At 40.4% G+C, this 17028-nt stretch overlaps 1 protein-coding gene across 1 annotated transcript in view; it reads right to left on the bottom strand.

Moving 5' to 3' along the window:
• KLHDC8A (kelch domain containing 8A) overlaps positions 1-17028 on the bottom strand; it is a 38969-nt gene that overhangs the window by 9457 nt on the left and 12484 nt on the right. The window contains exons 2-3 of the mRNA XM_075264184.1: positions 4008-4442; positions 2726-2890 (exon numbers count right to left, since the gene is read on the bottom strand). Of these exons, the coding sequence (XP_075120285.1) occupies positions 2726-2890; positions 4008-4383 (541 nt within the window). The 5' untranslated portion in view covers positions 4384-4442. The remainder of the gene's footprint in view (positions 1-2725; positions 2891-4007; positions 4443-17028) is intronic.

Here is a 17028-nt window from a genome sequence, read left to right on the forward strand (position 1 = left end):
GGTGCAGTTAGGAATAGTAAAGTTGTAGTCCGGGATGAAGCTTGAAGTGTGGATCACAAGAGTAGAACGGTCTGAGATAGACAGTTCTGAGGAACAGGAGACTGAAACAAGTCACAATACTCGAGCAAAGGCTGAACTCCCTCATGGGTAAAAATAGGCCAAAACATGAAACCAGATGACTTCATATTGGCACAGATCGGTCATCTTTGTTAAAGGTAATTCCTATGATCAACACAGCAGCCTGTAATGGTGAGGAGTGGCAGTGCAACACAATAGTTCAGAGTGAGAGAAACAGCAGCCACTGGTGATAGATTAGCAAAATACACCAGGATTCTGACAGGTTGTTCCATTGGGGATGGGGGAGTTTTAAGAGCTGATAACTTAGCTCAGCCAGCTCATGTAAGGACGATGCACATTTGGTAGTCCAAATCTTGGATCCAAAGGAGCAAATTGCAAGACTGAGATCCATTGACAATTTGGAAAAGAGTTTGTTTATCACAGAGTAGAATGGGGTAAGTGCAGAGGGGGATGGTAGTATGAAGATGCAGGAACATAAGGCAGCTAGCTAGTTGACAGTTATAAAGCAGCGGGGTAGAGGGAAGAGTCCCAGGTAGGTTAGTCCTGAACTGGCACAACCCAACAGCTTTGCTAAACTGGCAGATGGGGGGGGGATAGTACAGAGGTAACACTGCTGCAGCAAGGCAATTCCTCTTACAGCTAGGAGAATGTTTGCTACAGAACAGGCTAGAGTAGTGGGGGATTCAGTTATTAGGGAACAGACAGGGCAATTTGTCACAAAGATTCGGATCATCGAACAGTGTGTTGCCTTCCTGGCGCTTGAGTTCAACACATTGCAGATTATGTTGATAGATTACTAGATGGGGCTGGTGTGGATCCAGGGGTCATGGTGCACATTGGCACAGATGGCAAAGCTAGAGGTAGATGGAAGTTCCTTAAAAATGATTTCAGAGATCAAGGAAGCAAGCAGAAGGCAAGGATCGTGTCCAAGGTGGTATTTTTGGAAATACTGCTTCTACGACGGGTGACACTGGAGAGGCAGTGGGAGGTAAACAAGTGGCTCAAGAGTTGGTGTAGGAAGGAGGAGTTTTAGTACTTAGATAATGGGCCGATTTTGCTGTGGGCTACACCTCAATGGGGAGGGAACCAAAGATGGCATGGTTCTGATCTGGTTAAGAACTCTCAAAATAGGTTTAAAAAAAAATTCCCATACAATTCAATTATATACAAGGCAAACAACCGTTGTGATCACTACAAAAACTGTAAAAACCAAAGTACTTCTATAATAAAGGGGTTTTCCAGTGAGGATTGTATTGTGTTGTCATCAGTGGCTCAGGAAGTAGAGTGCATTGGAATTGGAGGAGGATTCATGAGCTGAATCTGACTTGTTATTTTACAATATTCAGAATTTCAAAATAATTTCTGAGTGGAATCTCCCATTAATTGTCATATGAATTACCATGTATGCAAATTGTCACTTTGTTATTCATTAAACATTATAAGACAATTTATAATTTATGACCAATATGCAACACTTTCTTATGTCAACTTATTTACAAAAATAGCCACAACTGAACTTAAAGAGGACAGGACCAGCCCCACACACCGCCTGGTAGTGAAAGGTCCCTTTTAAGAATGCAAAACATTCTGTAAGTAAATGAAACCGTGATCAAATCCTAAGAATTCTCATTTGCTAACAAAATAAATGGACTTTTTAAAAGTTAGGATGTAAATCTTCAATATCTTTGTTAAGCTGCACATATGGCACTTTACATCTGCCCTGTCCTTATAAAAGTTATCCACAAGAGGAAGTTCTGCATGAGTTCTTTCCAAAGCCAAACCCCCTAGACTCTAGAGTTTAGCATTTTCATAGGAGTTCCTTTTTCAGAAGGACCAAGTCAATATCTTGTTTTGTCTCCAGGTAAAACAAATGACAAGAAAAATTGAAAACTGTTAAGTCAAAGCGTCTCCGAGGTGTATTTGTGATGAAGTCAATAAGCTTGAACACTTCACTTAAGAATAATTGAAACCGGCGCCCGCCATCAGGACCCCTGGAACTGCAGTTTTCACTGCAATCTGTTTTACTCTTCACCGCTCTTTACTGTATATATAATAGGTCTCCTAATGGGTCCCTATGAATGTTTTTGGTAGAACACATAGAGATATTACAGATAGCACAGGCGCTATGAGACATTGTAGTGCATAAATGCAGTGTTTGGAAGTAGATCCTTTATACTAAGGGAGGTATCATGGGCATTATATGTCCTACTGGATTAGTGGCCTCCATTCATTGAATAAGAATAATCATAATAATCGTGGTTCATGGGGCCACACGGTGGCTCAGTGGTTAGCACTGCAGCCTTGCAGCGCTTGAGTCCTGGTGTTCAAATCCCGCCAAGGACAGAAAACCATCTGCAAGGAGTTTGTATGTTCTCCCTGTGTTTGCATGGATTTCCATCCCATATTCCAAAAAAAAAAACATACTGATAGGGAAAAATGTACATTGTGAGCTCTACGTGGGGCTCACAATCTACATATAAAAAATAAAAATAAAAAAATAAAAAATAAAAATAATCGTGGTTCATCATATGAGAGCTCAGTTTTAGGGTTAGATATTTATATGATCTCTGCAGTATGTCTCATGGTTACCTACATATATACCATCCATATTACGGCCAGATGACTGAGTGATTGATACAGTACTTACCCAATACATAGATTTTTGTGCCTCGAAGAAAGGACGTAGCACCATAGCGAGGTGTTGGCATTGGTGCAAAATGGACCCAAATATCTTTTAACATGTCAAACTGCTGAAGGAAACAATGTGGTCTCAAATCTGAACCCATTCCTCCGGCTGCATATACCCTGCAATCTGTGAAAAGAGAAAAACTGGAAACCATCAAACAGTTTTATCAGATGCACTATGGAAAGTTACGGCAAATACAGAAGTCTGTACACTAGGTTCAAATGATCATTCTTCAGGATTTCAAAGCTCTGATAGGTTTGATCCACTAACCAGATAATGCTATACTATATGTTATTTGCTATTACAGGCATAATGGGTCTCATTTATCAAAACTGTCTAAGAGTAAAACAGTATTTGGTGCCCATGGGGGGTCATGTCTCCCATTAGTGAGAGACATTGATTCCCATTGGAACCGATCACAGCTCAGATTTCATTTTGTATTTTGAGTTCTTGCTATGGGCAACAAAACTTTTTCTTTTAGAGAGTTTTCATAAATCTACTACTGTGGTTCCCATTTATCAAAACCGTCAAACAGTTCATCAGTCTTTGTTCCTCAAAGCAACCACTCAGCTTTAATTTTTCCAGAGCAGCAAGAAATGAAAGCTGTTCTCTGTTTGGTTACTGTGAGCAAAAAAAAGCAGTTTTAACCGGTAGCACACGTAAATGAACGGCATAGCCGACTCACAGGTGGAACATGGTGTCATCCGTGTACCGCATGTGCACCGGCTGTGTTTCCTGTGGCCTCATTTATTCAATAAATAGGACTGTTCCATATTTTGTGGAGCAGACAGTGGTGTCACACACAGGACCGTGTAATTCATGGTCATGTGCAAGGACCCACAGAAATGAATGGGTCAGTATGATATCATGGAAAAACTCAGATAGCACACTGATCTTGGACATGGCCGTCTGCTAGAGGCTTTACTATGTGCAGAACTATTTTTTTGATATAAGATAATTTTGACATTTCTGAAAAATCATCTGAATGTTTCCTTGAAATTATAGCAGAATCTTAGTAGATATAACTGAGCTATTGGCTCTTCTCAAAATTGCTATGGAAACTGTAGAGTTCATAGCTCTTTGAGATTCAGCAATTTTTGTGGGATAACACTTAAGCATTCTATTATGGGCATGTCATTGTTCCTCGGATGATATTACCACCACCTTCTTAGTCCATATTTAGCCTTAGATCAAACTGAACAATATAAAATGAAAAAGCTTGGAAAGGGATCCTTGTGTTTACCTCGAGCAGTAATTGATATGCCCATAGCAGGCTCCCGTAAGGAACTCTTTTTCTTCCATTTCCCTTCGTCAATATTGTAGACCTCTACTACCTTAAGAGGTGTCTGATTTTCTCCCACACCCCCAACAACCATGATTCTTTTGCCCAAAGAAACCACTGCAACTCCCGCTCTAGCAGAAGGCATGGGCGCCAGACTAGTCCAACGGTTGATCTCAGGAGAAAACACCTCAAAAATGTTCATTGGGTTTCCTGCATCATCACATCCTCCAATAGAGAAAATTTGTCCTCCAGCTTCAACCAGTGAACAGTACACCCGTGGACTAGATAGGGGTGCTAATGACTGCCACTGGAAGTCTTTGGCAAGTGGTACCTCCATGTCGGATCAATATACCAGCAGACATTCATCCATTCATCTGTCTGTTTAGCGGATAACTCCTGGAGTGTAAAAGAAGAAGAGGACAACAGAAAGTTATGTACTTGTACTTGTCTATGGCCACTACTAATATACAGTAAAGTGCAAAGGTTTTAGACAGGTGAAAAAATCCCGCAATGTAAGAATGCTTTCAAAGTGCTAGAAGTGTTAATTGTTTATTTTTGCCAATTAACAAAACTAAGAGAATGACCAAAAGAGAAATTGAAATCAAACCAATATTTGGTGTGACAACACTTTGCCTTCAAAACAGCACAAATTCTTCTATGTACACAGTTTTTGAAGGAATTTGGCAGAGAAGTTGTCCCAGACATCTTGGAGAACTATCCACAGATCTTCTCTGGATGTAGATTCGTTGAAATCTCTCTGTCTCTTAATGTAAACCCAGACAGACTTGAGGTTGTTGATATTACGGCTCTTGGGGCCTTATCATCACTTTCAGGACTTCTCCTCCAAAGGGTCTGTGGTTAGATCTCCAAAATATTTGGATGACCTCCTTGTAAAGGGTGGTCACAAAAATATTGATTCAATTTAGACTTCTCTTTGTTTATTCACTGTGGTTGTGATTCACTAGAATCCCATCCACATCTGCAGGGACTGTAAGACGAAGTAAAGGGTGGTCACAAAAATATTGATTCAATTTAGACTTCTCTTTGTTTATTCACTGTGGTTGTGATTCACTAGAATCCCATCCACATCTGCAGGGACTGTAAGACGAAGTGTTTTTTGCCGCTGCGTTTCTGCCATAACCAAACCAGGGCATTGAAATCACATGGGGCCCCAGCTTTAATTTTTTTCAATAACTGCCTACAACATTTGCACATCACTGTATTACATGAAGTTTTATATTTATTATCTACTAAAATCAATGAGGAAACAATAAAAAATGCATTTCAGTATTTCTTGGCTCTGTTTCTGAAATTTGGCTTCAGCAAAAGATAATCAATCTTGAGTTTATGAGTCGCACACTCTGCATATTCTAAATTATGAACATTTCTGCAGATGCACTGCGGATGTAGACTGCATAATTGAGAATAATTCTGCTGATCACTTCCATTTCCTATTAGAACATACTGAACCACATTTTCATATGTCACATAACCTCTATATCTTAAACTATGGAAAAACACAGAAATATTTAACACATACTATCCAATTAAGTAAAAAAAAAACTTGGTCAAATGTGCTTTGCATCAAAAAATGTTAATATTATAACAAGGGATTTGCTGCCATTATATTGTAGGTCAAGATGAAAGAAACTTCACCATTTGAGTTTTTGAAAAATAGGATGTTAAAGTTTTGCCCATAGACTTATATGGAGGGGTGGCAAAAACGCAGTGAAAAAGCTGTTTTTACGGCAGCTTTTTTTTTTTTTTTTTTTTTTTAAAGCTGCGTTTCACTACATGTGGCTTTGGCTGTAAAGGGAGTCTGTCACTAGGAAACTTGATACCAAACCAACTCTTCTCTGTTTTTATAGAGTTCTATAGAAACCAGGGACTTTTAGCTGGTGTGTGAATTGGCATCTTCATTTACATGTGTGTCGGAGTCCCCATAGGAGAATCAGTCACAGATTTCGCTGAAAATTGGCGTAGCGAAAGGTTGGAAAGCTGATGACACCTGGCAGACCCCATTACAGTCTATGGGGTCTGTGATTGTTCGAGGATGACCACTGTTTTAGAGGATTGGTTCTCCATCATTTGGGTCCTCCAACCGGGTCCAAACGATGGACAGCACGGCACAAGTGTGACCCTTGCCTAAGTCTGCCAATGACATTACCTGCCAGGATATTCTGTTCCGCAGCTGAATAAAATGAAAGTTGCACCCGGTGATACTAGACAACCAGTCAATCCAATCTGAGACAGTTCTCAGCATGTAATACTGTTAGAAGGTTGCAGATGCAAGGAAAATCAACCGGTCACAATTTATACATGCAATACATTCTCTAAGAACCTTAAAGAGGACCTTTCATGTCCTCTGGCACATGCGGTTTTATATACTGCTGGAAAGCCTGAATTCAGTGGACTGCTGGCTTTCCTGTTATGTGCCGCAGAGTAAGAGATATCGGTGCAATTACCAATAGCTCTTCACTGTCAGAAAGGCGTTCTTGACAGTCTAGCTGGGAATGCCCCTCCTGACAGTAGTCATACATAGACTAGTACAGCGAGGGCGTTCTTCACCACTCAGCGACATGGCTGGGTGGTAAGGAATGCCCCTTCACAGTATAGAGCTTCAGACAGACTGCCAGGAGGGGCGTTCCCAGCTAGACTATCAGGGACGCTCCTCTGACAGTGAAGAGCTATCATGTAAAACTGCATGTGCCCGAGGACATGAAAGGTCCTTTTTTTTTTTTAAAAAAAAAAAAAGGTCTACATGAAAAGTTCCCTTCTGAAATACCAATTAGATTATTCTGACTTTATAGTAAAGACTTCTGTTGCCAACCACAGTAGAGGGAATACAGAGGGGATTTCACTCATGAGAACCTGGCACATGCAGTACATGGATAGCCTACCATTTGTATTTGCCAGCTAAGGGTTCAGAGATATGCCAAAGTCTCAACATGTACTGCACTCTATACCCCCCTTCACATAAACCAACACTAACCAAATGTCCTAGCGTGTACGACAATACAGCTCTGCTTCCATTCACTTGAATAGGAGTTGTTTCTGGTCGTATACCTGATACTGATGACCTATTAGTCCAACCTTATTGGGTCCTAGACACCCCTTTAAATACATTCTTAGAATGTGTCTTGTGATGAAGTACAAAAAGTTATCTATTTTCAATATTTTTGCTTGCTTTGTGTTCTATTAATGGGTTAATAAGTGCATCCAAATACCTTTAGCAGTGTGCATTTGTTTACATAGGTAGCTTCCTGCTTTCTATCCTGCTTTTTATCCTACAACTACCATGATGCATTGTTCCTCTCTCAGATCACCCTCTGATTCCCTTCCCCTTCCTCTCTCATACACCCTCCCTGTTTCCCTAGCTAGCCCACAGACCATTACCCCTACTTAACTAACTAACTCAGCCCACCCCCTCTTACCCCATCATACTTGGCTCTATTGTGCAGGCACTGGCAGAAGTGAAGGAAGTGACATTTTGTGTCCAGAATATCAGGACATGAAGACAGGTAAGAATGATGGGGTGGGGTGGGGGGGGGGCATAGCTGAGGTTTTGTTTGTGAAAACGGGGAAATGGAAAGTCAAAGGAAAATCAGAAAAAGTGCTGGGGCGGTCACATGGCTGTCTAAGCGATCTGAGCAAAATATACATTTTTTTTATAAAGCAAATAAGTTAGAGGTTAGGCGGGGTGAGGGTGTCTTAGTTTAATTATCATTTTATCCTGAACAATCCCTTTAATGCTTGATCTTATGTAAGCTTGATATTAGACTGTGCTAGACCGCCATTTCTTCACTCTACTTTTTAATGCGTTAAACCTTGACTTCAGGCACAAAATGAGCAAAACAAAATACATCCTTAACTTCAGGCAAAAACAAAATAAATACCTGCTCGTCTGAGCAACTAACTAAACAGAATGGATAACCTAACTATACATGTGGTTTACTTCCTACCACACAAACAAAACAGGAACTGCCATGAACTGCAGGCTCTGCAGCCTTTTATGGGTTAGTAATGAGCCCAGGATCTACACCTGGGCTGAGGCCTACTCCAGATCCACCCTGGACCACTCATATGTCAGAAACCTGGGGTTGATATACCTGGACTCCAGCACTCTGCCTGTCACCTTCTCACAGGTACTAATCCAGGTTCTGGATATCTGAATCCACTCTACTGCCAATACCTATATGCCATTACTTATATACACACCACATTCCTAATTATTATATAAATTGGATTTAGGTGTCATAAAGATTTAATTTTTTGTTTTTCAATTAAAGTTATGGGTAGTATTGTAACTCAGGGCTCTTTAGACCAGTTACATCAATCTCAATTAGAAGGGTATTGATGGCAGTTAATCCATAGAGGTAGAGTATAAATTTCAGTGATAAATATTGACCTCTTTTAAATGAGTATCTGGAGGTATATGAGAATATTGAAAAGGAAAGCCTGCTACTGCCGATGACATGAGTCTCGCAACACAGGCTGTAGCAGGCTTCGTCCTACTTTCAGATACCCATTAATTAGGATAAATGTTCATAAACGTTTGGGATGGGATAATTTGTAGGGACATTTGCACTGCCTGCGAGATTTACCTTTGTTATGATATCTCAATACAGACTCTATGGATTGAGTCCTGTCAATACCCTTATAATTGTTACTGGCCATGACGTGCCCTTGACTGGCACCTTTACCCACAAAGTGCTCTCCTATGGATGAAATTCATCTCAAACACCTGTGATAACTAGTTTGCCAGGTGAGCCCAATTAAAGGAAACTTACTTAATGCTAAGGCTTCGTTGCGGAAACGCACATTTTTTTGTTGCAGATTTTGCTGTGGTTTTTTTTTTTTTAAGCCAAAGCCAAGAATGGCTAAAAAGGGAATGGGAAATATATGGGAGGCTCTTCTACTTCTACCTTCTGCTCATTTTATGCCTGTCTTTGGCTCAAAAAACTGCAGCAAAATCTGCAACAAAAACAGCAGCATTTCCGCAACATGGGACCTTAGCCTAAGATTAAGCCCCCATGTTGCAGAAACACAGCATTCTTTGTGTGCCCCAAATTTTTGTTGAAATTCTGTAAAGTCTACAATCACAATGTTGATGTGGCATGGTTACCCATACAGGTATAACTTTCAGGATAATCCAGATTCTATTTTGCCTCCCAAGTGCTGTTCTAAGTGTCATAAAATCCTTTCCATGCAAGAAAATATTCTAGTTTTTTCAGCTGGCAGGCCAGGCACATTAATAGTGTCACATTTTATTTATTTTTTTCAAATTCTGTAACTGTCACTCAGTGGTGTTGCATCCGCTCCCATAGAGGGACAATTTTTGGTGTTTTTTTTATGAAGTCAATTTTTTATCACTTTCCAAGTTGTCAGTGTTCTGACCCCAAATTTTCTTCAAATTCTATAGTTGCACTGCCATTTACCACTGTCATTCTGTAGGTATAATAACAAGAAAATAAAAACAAACAAACAACCATTTGGTTCTTCCAATACCAACACAATATTGGGATCAACATTGGGAATAAATATTTTGGTGGCTTTTTTATTTTTTAACTTTTCAACTAATCACACAGTCATAAATATTTCTCCCAAATAACACTGTCTGTTGTTTAAAAGTCATCAAAACTGGCTAATTTTTCTACAAAACTATTGCTTTTTTCAATACCACCATTCTGTGTGTCTAAAAGACCATGGGCAAGAACCTTTCCCCCCAAAAAGGAACTTTTTGGAACATTTTAAATGTTAAAATACTTACCATATGTTTTTACATAGACATACATATCCATGTATGTCTATGACATAACTTGTGTTGCTTTAGAGAGCTAGATATTCGATAGATAGATAGATAGATAGATAGATAGATAGATAGATAGATAGATAGATAGATAGATGTAACAGGAAGCAGATGTGTAGACCTGCCCACCAACCCTAAGGGTATTGGGATTGGTGGCTGCTGACCAGAAATGAGACCCCAATGAGAAAGACAGAGGGATAGCCCAGAACAGGCCAAAAGATCAGTGCCAGGTGGACCAAGTCGTAGAAAAGCCAATGGGTCAGGGCAGGCATATCAGGACACGACAGGCCAAGGTCATACATGGATAGCCAGCAGCACAGAATCAGAAGCTTGGTCAATAGAAGTCAAGGTCAATAAATAATAATCCAGAAGCAATGTCGTATCAAATCCTTGCAGAATCAGAATCACTAGACTCAATAGTGCTTGGGCATGGTTCACAGCAGGGAGTTTTATAGAAACCTTCTTTTTTCTAAATGTAGAGGACGCCCCCAGTTAAACTCCTGTTCAGATTTCAACCTAGCACACCAGTGACGCCAGGAAAAGCTACATGACTTATTGTCATACTTACCAACATCTGAGCCCCCTTTTCTTATGACTATGTCCCCTTTAAATAGCCCAAGTCACTTACAAAAGTGACTGCTTTCCCGGTGGCTCAGGAGATTTGCCTGCTCCTCTAGGAGTCCAGGGGGTCACTCCTTTATTTGATAGCGTCCTGGGAAAGTTAGCAAGTATGATTATTGAGTATTGGTCCTGAGTTGCATGATGTATTGTAGCTCAGAGCTGTAGTCACTAAGCAGCCAAAGGAATCATTAGTCGTCTATGTCACTAGTGGATTTCAGAGCAGGATTTCAGAGAAAGGAGCCAAAATCTGTTAATAAATTATATTACAACATTTATTAATGTCACAAATGATGCCAGAAAATTACAAGTTGCTTACGCTTTAACTATTGCTTATTTCTGCATAGTGTGTGATATGGAAAAGGCAAGTCATCAGCTGGGGACATAGCCCTGTATCTAAATACCATAGCCAATGCAGTGTCTTGTTGGTACCTCCTCTGGTCCCCAAGGCACATGCCCTACCAGCCAGACCTTGCTAGTCTGTTAAATGTATAGGCGATTTTGTCTATGGCTGACCTCATTTGATGCTATGCTTTAGTTATCAGAGGTGGATGCATTTGGAGTAGAAAATTACTAATTTTATGATCACTAGTTATCCATCCATATGTACTGGAAAAATTCTCAAGGCCTGGGGCCCCAAGTGGCGTAAACACCGTGGAAAAAAATGCAGTGTTTTACAGTCCCTGCAAAGTGGATGGAATTCTAGTAAATCCTATCCATACATTGCGTAAATATACACGTAGCGGACATGCTGTGATTTCCAGAACTGCAGACTTTCTGTGAAAAGCGATGTGGGAAAAACTGTGATGCGTTGCCGCACAGAGGAAGATGCTACATGCCCAACAAATATTCTAGTTACCTTGGTTACCCTAATTCACAGCCTATGATTTATTACAATGCAGAAATGTGCCTGGCAGAATTATGTCTTTTTTAAAATTTTTACATATATAGCAATAGAAGTTCTGTTTTAATTATATCCCACTACACTTTCTGTAAATAGATGTTGACCCCTAGTGGTAAAAATAGGAATTGCTCCAACATACTTTGTCCATTAGCCCATTTTAAAGAACTCCACAGATTAGCAGCAGTGTCCAGGAGACATGACGGCAAAAAAGATGAAAAAGATATTTTTTTAATTCTAGAACATAAGAAGGGAGGGACCACAATACCAATTTAGCACTGTGACCCTTAAATGAAAGACTGGCTAAATCGGGCATCTATGGAGCAGACCCCCAACAAAATAAAGTGATGACAAACCCTAGCAATATGCCATTGCTTAAGAATACCCCATTTCATGTGAAATATTTGGCTGACTGTAGCCACCACTAGGTGGAGCTTTCTGCTTGCTCTTGCTACATTCAGCATAAAACAGAAGGGTATTTATCAAAAACTTCCAGTTGCTATAAGAAGAAGAAAATTAACACAATATTGGACATAGAAATCTATTGTATTAGGTGGTGAGTGTTCATTTTAAGATGCATGATCATGTTGGTTAAGAGTTTCCCACTATAGAAACTCATCACCTATGCCATGGATGGGTACACGTGTTTTATTGCTAAGGTTCTGCTGGGACGACCACCGATCAGGAGAAAAGAGGTCCACAAGTGCCCCATTGAGAGCCCCCTATGACTGGAGTGGTACATGCATTACCACTGCTCCATCCACTTCTGTAGGATTGCTGGAGATTGTTATATCAAACATACCAAGGAAGTGACTAGAGCAATAGCAGAACCTCTTCATACTTAAGGGGAATTCAGGCATACTTGCAGACCCCTAATTCCCTCGATCTCGGGGGTCCCAGCAGTCAGGCCCGCAGCAGTCAGACACTTATTCACATCCTGTGGTTAGGGAGATAAGTGTCTATAATTTACTGTCTAAATAACGTCATAATGTCTGGTCTAAAGCAGTTACAGATAATTTGTCTGTATTGATTCCAGTTCTGTCATTACAACGTTTTGTTGTCTATTTTGGGGTCTTATTTTACATACATTACATAAGCTTGTTCTGCATACAGGCCAGCTCTGAGCAGAATTGCAGAATTGATGCTATTTACATCTTCACTGATTTGCAAATGTGCTGCTCAGAGTTTTCAAGTGCAATGTGGAATGCAGGAAGGAGAGGGTTAAAGCCGGCATCGTGAGTATTGCACCTATCTACTCGTCCTTAGCTCTCAGCTTGATGAGTTCTGGTTACCAGGCAACCAACGCCCACATGAACTCACCACGCGGTACAACAAGGACAGCGTGAGCGAACAGAAACTGGGCCCTATAATACATAAATAAAAATATTAAGACTTAGCATCAGTTTACCTAGGGAGGTAATGATAGGTATTATAGTGACGCATACAATATTTCAAGTAATTCATGATTTACAATGTATAGACTTAAATAGACTGAATAAGCAACTACAGTAAATGTTTCCAGCAGTGAAGTGGTTACAGGTGGGAGCAACAGATATTGGAAAGGAGACTTAAATCCAGGTCAATGCACTATTGCTTAAAGCCCCTGAGCGGACTGCTATGCATTAATCACGTGTTTCCTTTGGTGATGAGGTCTCTAGATCTAAATCATGGATGCAGTATTTATATACTAGGACCTAGATTTAGTAAATAACATGACCTAGAAAACAGGAACTAATAATGCCAGCCTGCCTCTAGTTAATACCTACAAGTCATTTGTACATTTCATCAATCAGATATCTTACAGGGCTCATCCTCTGTGAATGCAGATAGAATATATAGTCATTGTAAAGTGTCCAGACTTTTAGGATTCTCAATAAAATTCTATGAAAATTTACAGTACAATATGCACATTTAGTAGAAAAAAAACCCAGCTCAATATTCAGAGTGTCACCCATTTTATCATGGACTACCAAAGCAGTAAAGACTCAATACAGTTCCGATGTACAGTATATGAACTAAGGCTAGTTAGCAATACCAGAGGTCATGTATTGAAATATTCTACATGTGGTTCCTTGTGGTCAATATCTGTAAGTTATACTCCCTACAATGGTTAGGCTGGTTGACCATTAAGTATCAATGAATTGTCTGATGGGTCTAAGTTCGAAAACATTATTGGGGCTGAGGTCCCAGCAAATGCTTTTGTAGTCAATCATTTTCTGCTAGAAACAATTTGATTTACAACTAATCCAGAATATCATGTATTAATGTTATGACCTGTACGCACAATGTTTTTCTGTAAGACCCACGGTACATCAGTCTTTAACCAGTCCCTGCTTTCCAATGGGAGAGGGGAACGTTATATTTTTGCTAAACAGTAGAATAAGAAGTATATTCCTTTTAGTCCAAAGGGGAAGATAAAGTAGACTATATTCCCTGGTTTCCAGTCTCCATTACATTCCCTGACTTCTATATGGAAAAAAGGGAATGGCAGACTTAGTAGGGGGATTAAACATATTTCTGGTGTCCACTGGTTGGCCTGTCGTGGAAGGGGAAGTAAATGATATAAAATCAAGTGGGATAGCAGAGAGTACAAGTAGGTTATTTGCTGTGTGTGTTCATGAGAAGTAACCCTATTTCTGGCCACTGTATGACTTCGATTTTGCATTATATAGTACATTTTCACTCTGCAGGCGCTCTCTGTAGCTTTCATTTCTCCCTGGTGGTTGGAAACTAACTGCCATATATTGCTCACATTACTTTTATAGCACTATCATATTCCGCAGCGCTTTATAGACATTGAAGTCGCTGTCCCATATAGGACTCACAATCTAAATTCCCTATCAATATGTCTTAGGAATGTGGAAGGAAAAATACACACAAGGGGAGAGCATACAACATGATTTCCTATTATAAAGTAGTGGATAGGTAGACACCTAGTATCTATTGGAGAAAGTGCAATTAACAACCATGTCAGAAGCAGCTACATAGCATAGCAGTGGAAGGGTAGTTAGATCTTGTCTATTGGGGTATAATGTCATGTGTTTAGGTATCTGATGACAGGTCTGGAAGCAGGTTCAAAGTCCAGTGACTGAAAAAGTCATGATGGGTGATACTAAAAAACAAGAGTTGTCAAGTAGTACTCCAGATATGGTACACAGAAAGGCAGCAACAGTTTGAGTATGAGGCATAGTCATGATCCAAATCCACTACAGATGTAAACAGCAATACTTTGGACTGTGATATGTGGCCAAAAGCAATATAAATGCAGCAAACAGATAAGCTAGACCAAAGGCAAGGAGCTCAATAGGAGGAAGGACGAGGAAGTGCAATGGCCAGTCTTATATAGGAAGTCCAATAGTGGGACTATTCATGCAAATACAACTACAATGCGGGATCCACATCCAGCAAGGGGGGTGGTCAGCATTACAAATAGCTCAGTCAGATGAGTTATTCCCTTTGAATCCTGACACTGAGATCCATACAATCCATACAATCAGTTAAGTTGAGAAGAAGCTATTGACTATAAGATATCAAAGTGACTGATAACCTGTAAATGCAGAATGACATACATGTATGTGAGGGACGGTTGGTGCAGAATGCCATATACAGGATATTCACGCTAGCACATAACACCATTCATGGCCCCACTTTCTCTGTTTGAGAAATCCTGTTCCAGATTCATCTCAGTTCGCCACTCCCCCTCAGCCTTCTACTTACTGCTGGTTTCCCCTCTACCGGGCCACAAGCCTGCCTTCTTGGCTAAGGAGGAGACTGACTTGAACGTTGTCTTCTCTGACTCGCAGTGCTCCAGAATTCTTTAATTTGCCCACAAGGGCTCCATTGTGAGTAAATACTAAGCGGCAGGATATAAGCCGTTAACCAGATGGTATCATGTTCCATCCAAATTACACAAAATGTTTCTATCTGCTTCCTTGAGATGTTGGCGGTGTGGCATGCAGGAGGGGACATTATTGTACACTTTCTGGGAGTGTGCCGGACTAAGGGACTTTTGGGATGGGGTCTACCTGTTGGTTTCTAAGGTGTATTTCAGATCATTCCCCCTCGGTCACCAGCCTTCTACCTGCTCCACCTCTCTGACTGCACCATTTGTACTTAACACAAATCCTCCTTGAAAGATCTGTTGATTGTGGCCAGGTCCTGCATTCCCACACTCGAAGTTTTCCACTTCTCTCTTGCTCCTTCATTGGATACATGAAGTGGAGGATATCCAAAGTATGGAGGACCTCACTGCTTGTCTCCGGAATACGCATGAATCCTTTATTGCAGCCTGGACTCTCTGGATTCTTTTACAGAGTATGCAGTATTATAGAGACCTCGTGAGGTAGGCTGTATGCTGTTGGTTCCGCTTCCATTGATGAGGTTACGGGAACTCCGTGACCAGACTCTGCCTCTCTCTTCCTCCTTCATTTTTTCTGTCTTTTCTTTCTCTCTCCTTCACTTTCTTTTTTCTCATCCTTTTCTTTGTTTCTTTGTTTTTGGTTCTATCAGGACGGAGAAGTATAAGTGCTTCATATTTGAATCCATTTCTCGCTTTGGTTCAAACAACTACCACAAAAAGACTCTGAGGAGGATACACCTGATTTTATGGAAGGCACACACAGGGCTGCCCTGCACTATAATCTATGGGCTGTGCATATTTTTCTTTGCTTTGCTTTCTCACTTCAGGTCTTTGGAAATAGTGCTTCCCTACTGTGTGTAAATTACCTCTCTGTTTCACTCATCCCAATAGATTCCCAGCACAGCAGGTTCTCATGGGCTGAAGTATGTTCAGAGCTATGTATAAAACAAAATATGCATTACATAACATACATCTGGGAGGAGGAGACACTAAGGACACTGCTGGTGCAGTTCTACCTGTATGATTTACAGAGATGTCAATACTTGAAAACAGTTGGGATTGTGATATCTATATACAGCTGCAACATTGTGGTATATGAAAGATAACAACCTCCTCTTTTACATAACACCAAAAGCAAGTTTCTAGCTTTTATAATGCCCAATATATAGTAGTTTGAAGTGACCCGCCCCACCCTCATTTTCTCTTCATGTCATACAGTCTGTACTCACTACACCAGGGGTTGGTGACTCTCGAGGCATATTTTGTTGGCACGGTAGCCAGCACAGGAGTTGCAGGTATTAAAACTTGAGACTGGTCTAGGACCCCCCCCCCCCCTTTATTTTTTTGCTGCCCTCTCTGCTGGGGTTACTATTCATATTAATGTCAGGCATTTGGGGTTATTCATTTAGTTTTAGTAACTCCGTGTGCCTTGCATTAATTTCAGTTAACCCCATCATGTCCCTCACATTAACTCCTGTGTGCCGCACATAAGGGTTACTAATATGTGAGACATATGGGGGTACAATAGTTACTTAATACCTCCATAGGTCTCACATATCAGTAACTCTTAAATCATGTAAATCACACAGGGGTTAATGTGAGGGGTATGATGGGGTTAACTGCTATTAATATGAGGCCCATGGAGTTGCTAAACTGTAATGCACATGACTATACATTTTATCCACAACTGTGGATAAAAGTACAGACCTATACATCTCAATGGGCCCATACACACAGCCATTGTTTTTGTGGCTGTGTGTCCGGGCCAAATTGAAGAGCTGCAAATTATGGAGAA

Source organism: Leptodactylus fuscus, chromosome 2 (genome assembly GCF_031893055.1).
Source record: "Leptodactylus fuscus isolate aLepFus1 chromosome 2, aLepFus1.hap2, whole genome shotgun sequence".
Lineage (NCBI taxonomy): Eukaryota > Metazoa > Chordata > Amphibia > Anura > Leptodactylidae > Leptodactylus > Leptodactylus fuscus.